Here is an 18,693-nt window from a genome sequence, read left to right as displayed (position 1 = left end):
CGCTTGCCCCGCCCTGCGGAAGGGGAAGCACGCAGGGAAGGGAAGCAGGAGCCAAGCCGCCTGCCCTGGTGCTGTGGCCACTAGCCCGAGCTGTGTTTGCCCCATGCGCAGACTCTGCTCCCCCAGCAGCAGACAAGGTGTGACCCAAAGCCCCAGCGTAGAGCAGGAGCCTGCCGAGCGGGGGCGTGTAGGGACTGCAGCTCTCCTCTGTGGCCCCAGTCTCTCTGTGCCGGCTGCCCCGTGCCCACCCCCGCCTTCCTCCAGGTGCTGTGTGATCACTACTGGCCTTCGGAGGCCTTGCCCGCTACGTACGGACACATCCGCATTCATCTGCTCTCCCAGAGCAGCTCTGACGAGTGGACCACGCGCACCTTCAAGCTCTGGCACGTGAGTGAGCAGCCGAGAGGCGTCTGGCACAGGCCCCCGCCAAGCTCACAGTCTTGATGACTGTGCCGCCATGCCCAGGAGAGGTGTCCCGGGGGGCCAGCTGGGCTCCCACGAGGCCACAAGGGAAATGGGTCCATCTGCGCCAGGCTGGGCAGCGCATGGGGCCGGGGCAGTCCATCCCCCAGCCCACTCCCATTGTCGGGCTATGGATCACACAGGACTGTTGGTTCCCTCCCAGGCAGCTAACAGCTAAGCCAGCTCTGGGCCCCAGCGGCTGGCATACAGGCTGCCTCCCGCCAGCTTCCCCAGAGCTCCCCTGCTGCAGGGCAGCGTGTTGGCAGAGCCACGCAGGGCAGCCTGCCAGGCAATCACAGGGCCTGGAGGTGGGCACAGGACAGCACAGAGCAGGGCAGGGGCCTGGCTCTGGCCAGCAGCATCGGTCAGCTGATGGCTCAGACACCAGAGTCTGGCCCTGGCAGCAGCTGTGCTTGAATGGGTACTCAGTGCTGGCAGCTAAGGCCCAGGGCTGGCCGGGGAGCGGCTGGGGACGCTGGAGATCTGCCCGGGGCTGGGGAGCGGCTGGGGACACTGGAGATCTGCCCGGGGCCGGGGAGCGGCTGGGGACACTGGAGATCTGCCCGGGGCCGGGGAGCGGCTGGGGACACTGGAGATCGGCCCAGGGCTGGGGAACGGCTGGGGACACTGGAGATCTGCCCAGGGCCGGGGAGCGGCTGGGGACACTGGAGATCTGCCCGGGGCTGGGGAGCGGCTGGGGACGCTGGAGATCTGCCCGGGGCCGGGGAGCGGCTGGGGACACTGGAGATCTGCCCGGGGCCGGGGAGCGGCTGGGGACGCTGGAGATCTGCCCGGGGCCGGGGAGCGGCTGGGGACGCTGGAGATCTGCCCGGGGCCGGGGAGCGGCTGGGGACGCTGGAGATCTGCCCAGGGCCGGGGAGCGGCTGGGGACACTGGAGATCTGCCCAGGGCCGGGGAGCGGCTGGGGACACTGGAGATCTGCCCAGGGCCGGGGAGCGGCTGGGGACGCTGGAGATCTGCCCGGGGCCGGGGAGCGGCTGGGGACGCTGGAGATCGGCCCAGGGCCGGGGAGCGGCTGGGGACGCTGGAGATCTGCCCGGGGCCGGGGAGCGGCTGGGGACACTGGAGATCTGCCCGGGGCTGGGGAGCGGCTGGGGACACTGGAGATCTGCCCAGGGCCGGGGAGCGGCTGGGGACGCTGGAGATCTGCCCGGGGCCGGGGAGCGGCTGGGGACGCTGGAGATCTGCCCGGGGCCGGGGAGCGGCTGGGGACACTGGAGATCTGCCCGGGGCTGGGGAGCGGCTGGGGACGCTGGAGATCTGCCCGGGGCCGGGGAGCGGCTGGGGACGCTGGAGATCTGCCCGGGGCCGGGGAGCGGCTGGGGACACTGGAGATCTGCCCGGGGCTGGGGAGCGGCTGGGGACGCTGGAGATCTGCCCGGGGCTGGGGAGCGGCTGGGGACACTGGAGATCTGCCCGGGGCCGGGGAGCGGCTGGGGACGCTGGAGATCTGCCCGGGGCCGGGGAGCGGCTGGGGACGCTGGAGATCTGCCCGGGGCTGGGGAGCGGCTGGGGACACTGGAGATCTGCCCAGGGCCGGGGAGCGGCTGGGGACGCTGGAGATCTGCCCAGGGCCAGGGAGCGGCTGGGGACACTGGAGATCCGCCCGGGGCCCAGGGCTGGCCGGGGAGCATCTGGGGATGCTGTGCACCAGCATCACATCACCGCCTGCGCAGGAGGTGCTCCGGGAGGAGAGACACGTGACCCACATGCACTACACGGCCTGGCCCGACCACGGCATTCCCGAGTCCACAGCTTCCCTGCTGGCCTTCCTGGAGCTGACGCGAGAGCAGAGGCAGGCGGCCAAGGGGTCTGGGCCAACGCTGGTGCACTGCAGGTGAGGCCCAGCCGGTGACAGCTCAGCCAGGCAGGGGCGTCTTTCCCTGGGAGGGGACGCTGGGCCCCTCCTGCCCTGCGGGGAGAGCCCTGGGGCCGGCGGGGAGCCGCGGAGAGGGAGTGAAGGGTGCTGCCCCGGCCTGTCTCCATGAGCGCTGGGGGACGTGGAGACGCTCCCCTGCCCGAGGAGCCTGTCAGCCCCAGAACCCCACCGCTCCTCTGGCACCAGGGCCCCAGCTGCGGGCTGCTGCCCTCTCCTCCCTGGGCTGGGGCCTGGCGGGGGCAGTGGAACCCCAGGGCTGGAGCAACTGCCCCGCCTTAACCCCTTGGCGTCTGTGCTGCTACAGCGCGGGGGTGGGCCGCAGCGGGACCTTCATCGCCCTGGACCGGCTGCTGCAGCAGCTGAAGCAGGAGAAGGTGGTGGACGTGTTCAACGCTATTTACACCCTGCGCATGAGCCGCTACCAGATGATCCAGACGCTGGTGAGGCTCTTGTCCTGCCGCCAAACCGGGGCTAGGGGACCTGGAGCTCAGCCGCCCTCCCACCCTGTGCACGGCAGCCGGCACCTGGTGGGCCCCACCAGCCACAGAGCCGGGCAGCCTGGCCACCTACCACCAGGCAGCGCTGAGCTCAGCCACAGAGCTGTCCCAGCAAGGCAGCAGCAGGGCTGCACGGGCCTCCTGTCCCGCTGCTCCAGGCCGTGTCCCACACAGGGCTCCGAGGTGTCCCGTAGAGCCACCTCCCCGGCACGTCCCAGCAGCCCTGTGCCTGGCCAGACCTCCAGCAGGAGTTCCCGGAAGTCCGTGCGGGCTGGCCCAGAGCGCCAGAGTGGGGAGGCCGGGAGCTGCCAGCACCCAGAGATGGGAGGAGGGACATTCCCTAAAGCAGATTGGCCTGAGCCCGTCCCAAATGAGCTCTGCAGGCCCGTGGGGGAGTGGCTCCACTTGTCCCATGCACTGTGGGGCTCCTGTGTATTGCGGCATGGCCGTGGCTGAGCCCCGACCCGCAGCCACAGCCAGGCCCCATTCTTTGAGTCAGCGTGTCTCACTGGCACAGGACATGCCCAAAGCCGGGCACTGAGCTTAGCACTGGCCCCCTGCCAGGCGGGGGAGAGGGTCTGGAATTACTGCCCCCATTTTACAGACGGGGAGACTGACTTATACAGGCCACCCAAACAAGACAGCGGCAGGGCTGTGCAGGGCTCCTGACTACCTGAGCCAGGCCCTGCTCTGCCCACTAGGTGATGCTGCCCTTTGGGCCAGCAGCCCCCTCCCTCCCCCCGCAGGGCGCTTCAGTTTTGCGGGGCCCTGCCCTGACCACAAGCTTTGCTTCCAGGGCCAGTACGTTTTCCTGCACAGCTGCATTCTGGAGAAGATCATGGAGGAGCTGCTCTTGGGCCTGTCTGGGCCAGAGATGTACGGCCACGTGCCCGGTCCCATCCCAAACGCAGGGACGCTCGGGGCCCAGGCCTCAGACTCCAGTCCAGGCCTGCGGCTCCCGGCACTGGAGTCTGAAATCTCAGCCAGCTGGCCCACCTGGCACTGCAGCGGGTCACATCCTGGCCTTGGGCCTCTTTCTCTGCACTGGGCAGCCCCACGCCTAGCTCTGCAGCCACGCACTCCCTAGCGCCATTGCTGGGCTGGTCCTGCCATAGCCCAGCGCTGCTTGGGCAGCCGCAGCGGGTCCCACCCCTCAAGGCAGTGGGCTCCAATACTGAGAGATGTGCCCGCTCCCAGCAGGGCTCCCCGCAGCTGGCCGGCCTTGGGATGCCTTCTGCAGCTGGCTGGTGGCTGGCCACTCCCATGGCCCTAGCAGGATCAGGCGGGGAGGGGGTGGCCCTGGGGCTCTTTGTGAGAGGCAGGTGTATTAATCCCCTGCCCCCTGGCTTTCTCCCAGGTCCTGCCCCATCCCTCTCAAGAGCTTCCTGCAGCACCACGCCCAGAAATCGGCCAAGTCCAGCGCGGGCTTCCTGCGGGAGTACGAGGTAGGAGGGCCCAGAACCGGGCCCTGCTGGACAGCACACGCCAGCTCCTCCTCGCCGGGGGCTGCAGGGGGGTTTAGTGGCTGGGCCCCACCTGCCCCTGCCAGCAGCTCCAGGCACCCACCGGATTGGACCGCTGTGGAGCTGTCCGGCACTGGGAACACCCATTGCCATGGCATTGCTGCCGGGCCTGGGACGTCGTCCCCCAGCCGGAGATTGGCCTGATTCCCCTGCAGGGCAGACGCCCACCTGGACACCAGCCCTCGCCGAGAGCCCCAGTCCGTGTAGGGCAGGATCCATGCAGGCGTTGGGGGCGGGGTGGATGGGCCGGCAGAGGGGCTCCATCTCCTTGGGAACCTTCAGCTGCTACACCAAATCTCCCAGCCCAGCCCAACAGCGCTAGTCGAGCGGGCGCGTGCTGCACGGCGTGGCCAGCAGGGCCAGTGGGGATACTGAGGCAGGGGCCGGCTCCCTGAGCTGGGGTGCAGCTGGGCGCTCGCCCTGGGAGCACGGCCCTTTGGACTGGTTCACCCCCTGCTGCTGTCCAAGGCAGGAGCCATCCGCCAGTCCGTACGCTCCGGCCCACTATCACCTGCAGGGCAGAGCTGGGACCTGCCCCGTCTCTCCCGCCCCGGCTCTGAGGCCCCCCCTCTGGCTCCCTGTGGCAGATCCTCCTGGAGGCTGCGAAAGACAAAGGCAGCTCTGCAGCATCACCTGTAGGCGCCCAGGAGAGCCGCCCGGGCTCCAGCATCCTCCCATGTGAGCCCCCTGGCACCTCCGTCCCCAGGCCTGGCACCAGGCGGGGGAGGGGGGAGGGGGCAGCCCCAGGCCTGGCACTGGGTCGGGGAGGGAGGGGAGGGGCAGCCCCAGGCCTGGCACCGGGCGGGGGAGGGGGGAGGGGGCAGCCCCAGGCCTGGCACTGGGTGGGGGAGGGGGGAGGGGGCAGCCCCAGGCCTGGCACCGGGTGGGGGAGCGGGCAGGGGGCAGCCCCAGGCCTGGCACCGGGCGGGGGAGGGGGGAGGGGGCAGCCCCAGGCCTGGCACTGGGTGGGGGAGGGGGGAGGGGGCAGCCCCAGGGCCGGACCAGCAGCCGCAGAGTGAGGGGAGCTGGGGAGAGTGCTGAGCTGGGCCGGCTCTGGCATCTCCCGGCTGACCCCTGGCCTGCCTGGGGCTGGAGCATCCTCCGGACTGGGCCAGGCCATGGCTGAAGCGCACCTGGGAGCAAGCGGCCAGGGGCTGGGCTGGGACGTGTGGGCAGAGGTGTGGCCCTGCCTGGCGCCCAGGTTGGCCCATCCCGGGGGGCGGGGACGGGCCTGCAGGGAGCTGGGGCCAGCGCTGGAGCCCCTCCAGCCGGCGGCTGCCCCTGCGTGGGGCTGGGGCTTGAACTGGCCCCAAGGGGCCGGCCCAGTCCCTCAGGCCAGGCCTGTTCCCGCAGACGACCGCTCCCGAGTCAAGTTCTCACCGCTGGACCAGAGCCCCCTCGCCGAGTTCGGCCGCAGCTGGTTCCTCCCGGTGAGCCCCCCGCTCCCCACGGCCCTCCCCCCGCACCCACCCCCCCGCACCCACCCCCACAGCCCTCCCCCCGCACCCACCCCGGGACCCACCCCCCACGGCCCTCCCCCCGCACCCCCCCCCCACCCCCACCCCCACAGCCCTCCCCTGCACCCACCCCGGGACCCACCCCCACGGCCCTCCCCCCCGTGACCCACCCCCATGGCCCTCCCCCCCGCACCCACCCCAGGACCCACCCTGGGACCCACCCCCACGGCCCTCCCCCCTTCACCCACCCCCATGGCCCTTCCCCCGCACCCACCCCCACGGACCTCCCCCTGCACCCACCCCGGGACCCACCCCCATGGCCCTCCCCCCTGCACCCACCCCTGGATCCACCCCCACGGCCCTCCCGCCCCCTGCACCCACCCTAGGACCCACCCCCACAGCCCTCCCCCCACACCCAGTCTCCTTTGGTCCTCGGGGGCTGCAGTCCTGTCCGGCGGGGAGAGGCTCCTGCCTGTCTCTGTAGCTGTCATCCTTGTCTGCTGTTGTTGCCGCTCTCGGTGCTGGGCTGGGCACTTGCAGGCCAGGGGATCAGTGTGTGGGGCTGAGCCCTGCCTGTCCTCTTCGCTCCGACTCTGGGTCAGTCTCTCTCCTGGGCCCTAGCCCTGCTTGACTGTCCAATGCTTTCCCTCCTCTCTTAGCTTCCCAGGCAGCTGGGCCTCCTTGCTTCCCAGCCTCTGGCTCAGGCCCCTGCTGCTGTCCAAAGACAGGGAGCCTGGGAACTCCTCTGCCCCTCCCTGGGGCAGGCAGTAAGACTCTGGTTCTTCACACAGGGCTGCAGTTCAGCCGGGGACTATCTGGCTGTGCAAGGGCCTGAAAAGGTGACCATGGAGGAGTTCTGGCGCTTGGTATGGGACCACGGTGTCCACACCATAGTCACCTTGCTGCCCTGCCAGGAGAAGGGCCAGGTAAGGAGCTGGGCGTCCCTCTCCATGAGGGGATGGCTGCAGCTGCTCAGAAAAGGAGGGTTTCCTACCAACCATCTCAGCTGAGATTGGTTAGACAGACACCCATCAGGGATGGTCCAGAAAATGCTCGGTCCTCTTGTGGGGGTAGGGGACTGGACTCAATGACCTCCCGGTCCCTTCCAATCTAGTGTTTGGTGATTCTGTGAATTTTTGGCAGCAATTTGAACTGTGAAAAAATTGGGCCAAACCCTGAAGGATTTCGGTTTGGAAAGGTGATCGCCCTGGTAGGTCTTGGGAGCTGCCTCGCGGGTTCAGCCTCCTGCATGACCAGGCTCCAAGGTCAGACTACATCTCCCATGATGCACCACAGTATTCCCAGGTGGGGAGGCATGGCGGTGCATCATGGGAAATGTAGTTTGATCTGGGGCCGTGACCGCAGCACAAGAAGGCCATGGAGGCAATTGGACGACAGCTCTCATCAGCCGCTGTGGCAGGATTTCCAAGCGAAAAGAAAACAAGCAGACCCGTAGCACCTTAAAGCCCAATGGGTTTATTTATTAGGTAATGAGCTTTCATGCCCACAAAAGCTCATTGTCTGATAAATGTCAGAGGGGGAGCCTGTATCTCCAAAAACAACCAGAAGTCCTGTGGCACCTTATAGACTAACGGATATATTGGAGCATAAGCTCTTGTGGGCAAACGCCCGCTTCGTCAGATGTGTCTGTAAGGTCTATGAGTCTATAAGGTGCCAGAGGACTTCTTGTTTTCTAATAAATACAGTTGTTGGTCTTTCTGTGCTACAGGACTGCTTGGGTTTGTGTGGCTGGTTGGGTTTTGGGTTTGTTTTTTGTGAAGCTACAGACTAACAGGGCGACCCGACAGGAAAGCCTTTGGGTTTCCGGGGCTCTGCCATTGGCAGATCAGGGGAGACTCCCCCAGGGGCAGGCACACCAAGGGAAAAGTTGGTCAAAACCCCGTTTTTCCGTCAATAAACAGTTCTGAGAGAACATTGTCCCGCTGCCTTTGTGACAGGCGTTTAGTGCGAGGGGAAGGGGCCCTGTGGGCGCTGGCCCCCTCCTCCCACTGGCCGGCTGAATCTGACGCCATGGTCACCTCAAGCACCTCGGATTCTCTGACTGCTCTGCTCTCTGCCCATGGGGAAAAGCCACGCTGGCCACCCGGGTGAATGGGCTGGAGCTACCCTGGCTGTGGTTTGATACTGCGCCGCGCATATTTCTCCTGCCCCGCCCATGCTGGCCTTTCCTGCGTGGTCTGCATGGCACTGCGCCTTCACACTCAGGATCAGCCCCCCAGCCACTGCCACCATTTCCTGCAGAATCATAGAACCATCGAATCAGAGGGCTGGAAGGGACCTCAGGGGTTATCGAGTCCAGCCCCTGCCTAAAGCAGGATCAACCCCACAAAATCATCCCAGCCAGGACCTTGTCAAACTGGGACTTAAAAACCTCGAGGGATGGAGATTCCACCACCTGTCTCAGTAACACATTCCAGTGCTTCACCTCCTGATGAAATCATTTTTCCTGATGTCCAACCTACTTCTCTCCTTCTGCAACTTCAGACCATCGCTCCTTGTTCTGCCTTCTGACACCACTGAGAACAGTTTCTATCCATCCTCTTTAGAGCCCCCCTTCGGGAAGTTGAAGGCTGCTATCAAATCACCCCTCAGTCTTCTCTTCTGCAAACTAAACAAGCCCAAATCTCTCAGTCTCTCCTCGTAGGTCATGTGCTCCACCCCCTTATCATTTTTATGGCCACCCGCTGAACCCTCTCCAATGCATCCAAGTCATTTCTGTCTTTGGGGGGGCCCAGAACTGGACACAATACTCCAGATGAGGCCTCCCCAGAGCTGAGTAGAAGGGAATAATAACTTCTGTAGATTTGCTGGAAATGCTCGTCCTCATGCACACCCATATGCCGTTAGCCTTCTTGGCTACCAGGGCACACTTTTGACTCAGATCCAGCCTCTCATCCTCTGTAATCCCCAGATCTTTTTCTTCTACACTGTTACTTAGCCAGTCGGTCCCCAGCCTGTAACAGTGTCTGGGATTCTTCCGTCCCTAGTGCAGGACTCTGCACTTCTCCTTGTTGAACCTCATCAGATTTCTTTTGGGCCAATCCTCCAATTTGTCTAGGTCACTCTGGACCCTATCCCCACCCTCCAGTGTATCTACCTGACCCCCTAGCTTAGTGTCATCTGCAAATGTGCTGAGGTGCAGCGGCTCTTTGCTGGACAGCATCACCCTCATGCTGGCTGTGGTCTTGCCCCAGCGCCAGGCAGTAAAGCCAGGGTGGGGCTGATGGGAAGTGGGTGGCTGTCAGGGCTGAGCACCGGATGCTGTTGTGCAGGTGCTGAGCGAGGTGTGCTGGCCCCTGGAGAGCAGGCCCGTGTACACAGAGATGCTGACCATCCAGCGGGGCGTGGAGAAGCATGTCTTGGGATGGAGGTGCATCCAACTCAAGCTAAAACATGTACGTGCCCCCGGGGCGAGGAAGCTGGTTTCACCGGCCATGGGAGCGCTGCGCTTCCCAGGGGTCTCATGCCCAGGCCAGCTTCCGCCAGGACAGGAGTGCCCCAGAGGCTGCAGACAAGACAGAAGGGGTTATAGGGCTGAGGGGCACCAGCAGAGCTGGACGGGAGCCCAGGATGGAGAATACACAGGCCACGATGTTCTGAGGACAGTCCAGGGACCAGGCACAGCATGAGCATGGGCAGGGTCAGCGCAGGCTCACCCCACCCGGCCTCTCTCCCGGCTGAGGCACCTCAGCTCTGACCTACAGGCACTCCCTGAGAGCCAGTGCGGGGTTGGCCTGGGAGACAGGGGGCCCAGCACCTTGGCTGAGAATTGCTAACTCATCACAGGTGAGGGCTGGGCAGTCTCACTGGCCTTGGGAGAACAGCCCTGCCTGCAGTGTCACGGCCCCCAGCCGCTCTCTCTGCTACCTCTGTGCGGAGATGGCTGGGCCTCCCCGGCAGGCACTGCTGGCCCAGCATGTCTGGGCTGGGGGATGGGGCACCTAGTCCTCCCTGCTGCCCATGCTGAGCCCAGCACCCCCCATCCTGTCGTCCCACATGCCCCCCATAGCTCTCTCTCCCTGCCAGGAGAAGAAGGTGAAGGAGAGGCGGGTGCAGCGATTCCTCTTCCCTCTGTGGGGGAGCCAGCAGCAGCCGGACACCCAGGCCCTGCTGGAGTTCCTCACCGCCGTCCGACGGTGCACACCGCCCAGGAAGCGAGCTGGCCCCCTGCTCCTGCACTGCAGGTATGGCTGCGTGGCTCCCTCTCCCACCCACCAGCCATCCCCCAGGGCCAGAGCCCGCTGGATGGACCCTGCCCTCCGCAGGGGACCGCCGTGTCCATGGGAGAGCCCGGACGACTGCCAGCTCTCCCCAGCTGGCTCCAGGGAAATGTGCTGACCAAGGCCCCCTCCAGGGCCAGATTGGGGCTCGGATGCTGACAGTCACTGCATATGGCCCCATTGCGGGAGCCAAGGTGGGGTGACAGAAGCCAGGGTGGCCAAGGAGGAGCCTGGCTGGGGGCCCAGGCTCAGACAGGCAGCCATGAGTACCCGCCTGCCCAGGTGCAGGGGTTGCCTCAGCTCACCCAGAGGCCAGGCCAGCCTCCCAGCCCTGCCCCAGCATGCTGTGTGGGAATATCCCGTCCTGTCCCTGCCCTGCCAGGAGGTGGGCTCCGTGGTCAGCCAGGCCTGCCCATCTCCAGTCTGCGCCTGCCCCAGAGGAGAAGGGCTGCATGGTGGGTGACAGAAGAGTTGATGGCTCTCCCCGGCCGCCCCTTCCAGCACCGGCCTTGGCCAGATGGGGACGCTGATCGCCCTGGACTGCCTGCTGCACCAGATGAAAGCAGAGCGGAGTGTGGACGTCTACGGGGTCACCCTCAGGCTGATGAGGAGCTGCTGCCTCATGACCCCAACACCGGTAGGTGGGATGGGGAGGGGCCAGGCATGCCCTCAGGGAGCAAAGGCCGGTGCAGGGAGCCAGGGCCTGGGTGCAGCTGGGGAGAGCTTCTCAGAGCAGGCTCAGGGCACCTCTGCGCTCTGACAGCCTCCTGACCCCCCAGGGTCTCCTACATGCCCAGCCCCGGACCCAGCCCAGCTCGCCAAGGTGGGTCTCTTGGCCTGAGCTGGACATGGCCTGGTCCTACCCGTACTCTGTGGGCCTCTCTGTGCCCAGCCAGGAGGTGCTGAGGGGCCAATTCACGGAGGGAGTTTGCATCTTCTGCCCCACGCTCTGCAAGGACTCCCAGACCGAGCTCCGCAATGGCATTTAAGTGCCTAATTCCCACGGACTTCACTGGGAGTTAGGGGGCTAAATGACTCGCAGGATCAGGGGGACAGGCCTGCGACGCTGAGGTGAAAGCCCTCTGCTTCCGCTCAGTCCCGGCCCAGGAAAGAGGCAGAGCTGAAAATCAAACCCTCACGTCGCTCGCCCTTCCGTCCCTGCCAATCCGGGCATGGACCCCTTGTCTGTTCCCATGTCCGCTGCCCACCTCCGGATCTGGGCACTGGGGTAGACTGGGGTATTGGAAGTCTCCAGGGTTGTCCTGGGCCCCCTTGCAGTGTCGATAGGTTCTTACGTGGCGCTCCTTACCGCCGTGCCTGAGCACTTCCGCTCTGCAGCTGGGGGCACGCATCCCCGCCCGGGGCAGACGGGTGCTCACACAGGCCGTGCTGCCAGAGCGCGTACCGAGGGAGTAGCTGGGTTTGGGCTCAGATGGCTGGCCTGAGTCTGTCTAGCCACGCTGGGGCGCTCGCTCCCAGCTGCAGCGCAGTCATACGCTGAGTGCCGATCTGAGCCTTCCCCCGCTGCGCCCTGCAGCCACGAGAGGCCCAGCTCACCCCAGGGCTGGGGGCAGCCAGATGACACTCAGACCCCGCTGCCCGCAGTCCAGTGGCTGACTGGGCTGAGGCTTTGCTGGGAGCCGCACACACATTGCACCACTAGATGGTACTGTGACACCAGCCTCACGGTGCTGGCATTGAACCCTGCCCCACTGCAATCCTCTGCCTGGAGCCGGCGACCGCTCGAGCCGATGTGCGTTGACCGGGGGTGGAGGTCAGGTTATTTCACAGCCTGGATGGAGCCAAGTACCCAAGCCGCGGCTGGGCCAGCCCCATGCAGTTAATGGTGCAGGGCTCTGAAGTGCCCCATGTTTCAGTCATTCAGACATGGAATTTAATGTCCTGGACACGGGAACAGAGAGGACACAGCATTATAGAGCAGTCTGTGAGTACACAGAAGGTAATGGGGGTATAAGGAATACATCACACCAAGCCGGCCAGCCTAATTCCTCCTTTGACAGGGTCACTAGCCTTGTGGATGAGGAAGGCAGTGCTGTGAGACAGCTTGAGTTTATTGAGACTTACCACACAGTCCCACACGACAGTCTCAGAAGCAAACTAGGGACCTGTGGGGTAAGACGGACACACTACTGGCGGGAGACCAGGCTCACGGAGGAGTTCTCAATGGGCTGCAGTCCAGCTTGGAACACGTATCGACTGGGGCCCTGCAGGGCTCAGCCCTGGGCCTGGTGCTAGTCAGTATTGTCATGAACGTCTGGGAGAGTGAAGGGGAGGGGAAGACGCAGTGCGGAGGGGTTGCAAGCGCTCGGAGGACGGGATTAGAATTTAAACTGACCTTGGCTGATCTGGGAGGTTGGTCTGGTTCTAGAACAAGGTGTTCAGTAAAGACCAAGTGCAAAGCCCCTCACTTGGGAAGGTAAAATCAGGTGGACACGGGCAGCCTGGGTGATAACTGCCTTGGTGCAGGCACCTCTGAAGGAGCCCGGGGTCAGAGTACGTCGTAGGGGCCACCAGTAGCCGTGTCTACACGTGCATGTTACTTCGAAGTAGCGGCACTAACTTCGAAATAGCGCCCGTCACGGCTACAAGCGTCGGGCGCTATTTCGAAGTTAACTTCGACGTTAGGCGGCGAGACGTCGAAGTCGCTAACCCCATGAGGGGATGGGAATAGCGCCCTACTTCGACGTTCAACGTCGAAGTAGGGACCGTGTAGTCATTGCGCGTCCCGCAACTTCGAAATAGCGGGGTCCTCCATGGCGGCCATCAGCTGGGGGGTTGAGAGATGCTCTCTCTCCAGCCCCTGCGGGGCTCTATGGTCACCGTGGGCAGCAGCCCTTAGCCCAGGGCTTCTGGCTGCTGCTGCGGCAGCTGGGGATCCATGCTGCATGCACAGGGTCTGCAACCAGTTGTCGGCTCTGTGGATCTTGTGTTGTTTAGTGCAACTGTGTCTGGGAGGGGCCCTTTAAGGGAGCGGCTTGCTGTTGAGTCCACCCTGTGACCCTGTCTGCAGCTGTGCCTGGCACCCTTATTTCGACGTGTGCTACTTTGGCGTGTAGACGTTCCCTCGCAGCGCCTATTTCGATGTGGTGCCGCGCAATGTCGAAGTTGAACATTGACGTTGCCAGCCCTGGAGGACGTCTAGACGTTACTCATCGAAATAGCCTATTTCGATGTAGGCTTCACGTGTAGACGTAGCCAGTGTGAGGAAGCTGCAAAAAAGAGAAATATCACTTTGAGGGGCCTTGGAAGGGGTGTCATGGGCAAGACATGGGAGACAATTGTACAGCTCTACTCAGCGCTGGTTGGGCCTCAGATGAGCCATGTGTCCCACCCTGCATGTTCGAAAAGGCTGGAGCAAGAACAGACAAGCAGGGAAAGGCCCCAGGGGTTGGAGAGCCCCCGACTTAGGATGAAACGTTATAAACTGGGCGTTAAGTCTTGAAGAAAGGCAGCTGCGTGGGGCCTGGCCGTGTTCTCCTGGCCACAGAAGGCAGCACAGGTCGCACTCGGGTTACTCTGCAGCGAGGAATGAGAACTCTCTAACTACATGGGCGGTTAAGCGCTGGCCCACTTCCAACCCACGGGAGGCAGCACAATCCCCGGCCCTGAAGGGTTTTCAGAGCAGGTTGAGCCAATGCCTGTCAGGGGGCCCCAGCTCCTCCCACGGTGCAGGGGGCTGGACCTGATGCTCTCCTGAGGTCCCTTCCAGCCAGAAGCAATGTACTGTGGGGTTTCGGGGCACATCCCTCCCCTCCCAGTGCCAGGGTGGGAGAGGCAAGGAGCTTGCCAGCAGCCTGGGGGCCAGAGTCGCTGGGTGTTGGAGGGGACTAGCAGGGGGCCTTGTGCCTGCAGCAGGGATAAGGCTCCCCAGCAGTGCAGAGCAGCGTGGCCCAGCTGGCTTTGCTCTCCGGGAACACGGCTCGGGGCGCAGGTGGGCGGTGGAGCGATGCAGCCGGAGGAGATGAACGCGCTGAGGCCGCGTTGCCCAGCCTCCCCTGCCGCTGCTGAGGGCTGCAGGGAAGCCAGGCCTGCTGCTGATTTCGGATCCCCGGGCCACATCACTTGGGGGAGGCAGGCAGGGCAGAGACGGCCTGGGGCAGACGGGGTTGTGGTGGTCACGTGGCCAGTGCCCCCCCACGACACCCTCACCAGTCATCCCTGCTTCCAGCCAGAGTTTCGTGCGGCCGGGTGCTCAGAGATGGGGCGACAGCAGAACAATGGCAATCAGGGGGCCTGCCCAGCATCTCCCTCTGTACCCGCAGTGACAAGCTCCCTCCCCATCGGGAGCGACTCTGAACACATGCTCTGTCTCCTGCCTCCTTCCAGGAGCAGTACATCTTCCTGTACACCTGCATCCGGGACATCCTGGCCCAGAGACAGCCCTAGGCGAGCACAGCAGCTCCTGCCCCAGGGAGCCCAGCACCGAGCAGGCTGAGGAGAGCACGTCCCAGGGCTGGTCACACAAATCCGACTGAAGCTCCCTCTGGAGAGAGGGACCTGCCGGAGGAGAGGCACCAGTCAGCTCCCGGTCCAAGAGCCAGCACAGGCCAGGAGCCAAGACTGGATCAGCCAATGTGACAGGTCCAAATCTCAAACTCTCCTGGTCTCCTTCTCCCAGGATGTGGCCAGAGAGCTGGTTGCACAGGCATCATGTCCACCAGCCCCTGGGAGTGTCCATCTTCCATCCACAGGGCTGCAGCCCACTCCCCCGGAAGCATGGGGTCGGGGGAACTTGTTCAGGGTTCAAAGCACAACAAAGGCAACATTTCTGCTGCCTGGGATTCCTGAGATGCTGGAAGGCTCATTAATCCAGTTGCCATGACACCTGGGATCCTGCTGCCCTCCACCACCTGCTGAGGCCAGGACAGACTACATGGGGTGCCCTCCCTTCTGGGCCTGGCTCGGACCGGTGAGCCCTGCCGAGCCGGTGTTGGTCTAGCAAGAGGGCTGGAAGTCCCAGGAGCCACATTTCACTGAGCAGAAGGTCTGGGTGTGCTGGAGCCCTTGGGAGACGCCATGACCCAGGGCTGGGGACCAAGAGGAACAGGGTCTCTCAATAAATGTGTCACCGAGCAATAGGTATGGACAACAAAGGAAACCACCCCAGAAATCAGCGTCCTTGAACAAACCATCATTTTTGCTGCCTTCTCTGGCCTGCCTGAACACCTGCTAGGCAGGTGGCATGCACCATCCTTGATGGGAAGTCCTACGCCACCATGAGCACATCCTTGGTCTGGCTGCCACACTCTGTCCTGCCATGTCGCCTGCCCCTGTGTCTGCAGAGCCCGACTGCTCAGCCCTGATGTCAGGGCTGCCTCCCGACTCTGACCCTCTGAGTGCAGAAAGAGGGGGGGGGCGCGCCAAACCTTAAAAACACCTTGCCTGCATGGCTTTGCTTAAAAAACTCCCCAAGGTCCCAGATTCCCTGATCCTGCTTGGGAGGGGGGTAGCTGCCACCACCCAAGTAAAAAAAAAAAATCCTTTTGGCCCAGGAAGACACACTTGGGGATGTCTCCCTGTGGAATAAACTCCAACTTTTATCCTCCCCTTAAGCAAGAGCTTGGGAACAAAGAGCTGTAATCAAACCATCCCACTGTATAGTAAGAAATGCTAACATGGTAGGCAACCAGCTTGGCTCAACAAGGAAATCCTTTAGTCAGCTTAAACTCAGAAAGGATGCGTATAAGAAATGGAAACGTGGACAGATGACTAAGGAGGAGTGTAAACATACGGCTGGAGAATGCTGGGCAGTAATCAGGAAAGCAAAAGCACAATCGGAACTGTAGCTGGCAAGGGATGTGAAGGTAGCAAGAAGGGTTTCTACAGGCATGTGAACAATAAGAGGGTTATCAGGGAAGGTGTGGGGCCATTACTGGATGAGGGAGGTAACCTATGACAGACGACATAGGAAAAGCTGAAGTACTCAATGCGTTTTTTTGCCTCAGTCTTCATGGACAAAGTCAACTTCCTCATGACGGTCCTAGACAATGCAGTATGGGAAGGTGGAGGGCAGCCATCTGTGGGGAAGGAACAAGTTCTGAGCTATCTAGAAAAACTAGATGTGCACAAATCCATGGGTCTGGATTTAATGCACCCGAGGGTACTGTGGGAATTGGCAGATGCCATTGCTGAATCTTTGGCCATTATCTTTGAAGACTCTTGGAGATGGGAGAGATCCCAGATGACTGGAAGAAAGCAAACGTAGTGCCCATCTTTAAAAAAGGAAAGAAGGACAATCCAGGAAACTATAGACCGGTCAGCCTTACCTGAATCCCTGAGAAAATAATGGAGGGGATCCTCAAGGAATCCATTTTGAAGCACTTGGAAGAGGGGAAAGTGATCAAAAGTAGCCAACATGGATTCACCAGGGGCAAGTCCTGCCTGACCAATCTGATTAGCTTCTATGACGAGGTAACAGGCTCTGTGGACATGGGGAAGTCAGTGGACGTGATATACCTTGACTTTAGCAAGCTTTTGATACAGTCTCCCACAACATTCTTGCCCATAAGTTAAGGAAATATGGATTGGATCCTTGGACTATAAGATGGATAGAAAGCTGGTTTGACAGTCAGGCCCAATGGGTAGTGGTTAGTGGCTTAATATCTGGATGGCGGTTGGTTTCAACCAGAGTACCTCAAGGCTCAGTTCTGGGGCCAGTGTTGTTCGACATCTTTATTAATGACCTAGATGAGGGACTGGATTGTACCCTCAGCAAGTTTGCGGATGACACAAAGCAAGGGGGAGAGGTAGATACATTGGAGGGTAGAGAGAGAATCCAGAGTGACCTGGATAAATTGGAAGATTGGACCAAAAGAAATCTGATGTGGTTCAACAAAGAGAGGTGTAGAGTCCTGCGCCTGGAGCAGAAGAATCCCAAGCCTTGTTATAGGCTGGGGACCGACTGGCTAAGCAGCAGTACAGTGAAAATGGACCGAGGGGTTATGGTGGATGAAAGGCTGGATATGAGTAAACAGTGTACCCTTGTAGCCAAGAAGGCTAATGGCATACTGGGGTGCATTAGGAGGAGCATTTTGAGGAGATCTAAAGTGGTTGTTTCCCTCTGTTCAGCACTGGTGAGGCCACATCTGGAGTATTGTGTCTAGTTTTGGGCCCCCCAGTATAAAAGGGATGTGGATTTGCTGGAGCAGGTTCAGTGGAGAGCAACAAAAATGATTAAGGGGCTGGAGCACAAGAGCTATGAGGAGAGGCTGAGGGCTTTGGGCTCGTTTAGTTTACAAAAGAGGAGACTTAGGGGTGATTTGATAGCAGCCTTCAACTTCCTGAAGGGGGGCTCTAAAGAGGATGGAGAGAAACTGTTCTCAGTGGTGTCAGATGGCAGAACAAGGGGTAATGGTCTGAAGTTACAGAGGGAGAGGTGTAGGTTGGATATTAGGAAAAACTACTTCCCCAGGAGGGTGGTGAAGCATTGGAATGCATTGCCTAGAGGGGTGGTGGATTCTCCACTCCTCGAGGTTTTAAGTCCCAGCTTGAGAAGATCCTGGCTGGGGTGACTTAGTGGGGGTTAATCCTGCTTTGGGCACGGGGTTGGACTAGATGACCTCCTGAGGTCCCTTCCAGCCCTAGGATTCTATGATTCTATAATCTGATAGCTGGCCTTCAGTCTGAGGCATGGATGGACACAGACCTGTTTCAGGACACAGGAATCAGCTCATTTGCTACAAGAAAATGTGATTTATGTACAAAACACAAGAAAATAATTATACTGGTTGTGGCACAGAGAATTACTTACTTGGGATTTGTGTTAGAAATTACAGATTACAGTGGAAGGAATCAAGTCATTAACCAGAGCCACTGAAAAACAAGTAGTCCACACCAAATTCAAAATAACCATAACCTGATTGCATCCAACTACACATTTCCCTTCTTCTCACATATCTCTGGCTGACTGTGAGATGGCCAGGGTGTTTACTGGATTCATTCCAGCTGCTCAGGAGTAACCATCTCCCTCTCTTCTCCTCTGCAGCCACACGCACAAAGATCCCTCAGGCTATGATTGTTGTCAGTTCAAAAAAGTTTTTCTTCCCCCCATTGGCTGGCCCAGCCACCTGCTTGACAGCCCTCTGCTAGGCTCTGGCCATTCCCTCCATTCATTCACGACACCCGAGAACTGAGTCCCCGTGCTAGGGCAGGACACAGGACAACCCTGCAGTCACTTGGGACAGTCCTGCCCACGGGCCTCTACTCTCATAGCCAGGAGAACAGGGGTGGGACTCCTTTCCCACTGACAGCCCCCATCAGCCCTGTATTTATACAGACCGCATGAGTGTGGGGCCAGAGCATAACAGCAAACCTGGGACTAACTGGCAGATGAGAGGATCCCGTCTCTAAGGTCTGCGGCGGGATGCCCATACAGGTGGGGGAAAACCCCGCCAGCTACAATCAGTCACTCCTTCAGCCACGGGGCCCTGCTGCGCTAGACTGGGGCGCATGGGTCAGCGTCCTCTGGTGGGGATCTAGAGGACCTGCATATTCATCCCATGGGCGGGGGTTGGGGGGTCCAGAGCACCCGCTGTGGGACCGTATCTCCCCCGGCGCAGGCAGTCCCACCAGACGCCGTGCGAAAGAGCGAGG

At 61.6% G+C, this 18,693-nt stretch overlaps 1 protein-coding gene across 1 annotated transcript in view; it reads left to right on the top strand.

Annotated features, from left to right (window-relative positions):
* The window catches only part of LOC142001720 (receptor-type tyrosine-protein phosphatase V-like), a 49,190-nt gene extending 31,356 nt beyond the window's left edge, over positions 1–17,834 (top strand). Inside the window, exons 26-37 of the mRNA XM_074977241.1 lie at positions 265–387; positions 2,160–2,320; positions 2,667–2,802; positions 3,656–3,735; positions 4,217–4,304; positions 4,970–5,060; positions 5,736–5,812; positions 6,631–6,765; positions 9,133–9,255; positions 9,887–10,044; positions 10,582–10,717; positions 14,428–17,834. Coding sequence (XP_074833342.1) covers positions 265–387; positions 2,160–2,320; positions 2,667–2,802; positions 3,656–3,735; positions 4,217–4,304; positions 4,970–5,060; positions 5,736–5,812; positions 6,631–6,765; positions 9,133–9,255; positions 9,887–10,044; positions 10,582–10,717; positions 14,428–14,487 — 1,368 coding nt within the window. The 3' untranslated portion in view covers positions 14,488–17,834. The remainder of the gene's footprint in view (positions 1–264; positions 388–2,159; positions 2,321–2,666; positions 2,803–3,655; positions 3,736–4,216; positions 4,305–4,969; positions 5,061–5,735; positions 5,813–6,630; positions 6,766–9,132; positions 9,256–9,886; positions 10,045–10,581; positions 10,718–14,427) is intronic.
* Positions 17,835–18,693: the final 859 nt, after the last annotated feature.

This window comes from Carettochelys insculpta, chromosome 26, assembly GCF_033958435.1.
Source record: "Carettochelys insculpta isolate YL-2023 chromosome 26, ASM3395843v1, whole genome shotgun sequence".
NCBI classification, from domain to species: domain Eukaryota; kingdom Metazoa; phylum Chordata; order Testudines; family Carettochelyidae; genus Carettochelys; species Carettochelys insculpta.
This window is presented reverse-complemented; position numbering and strand designations above follow the sequence as displayed.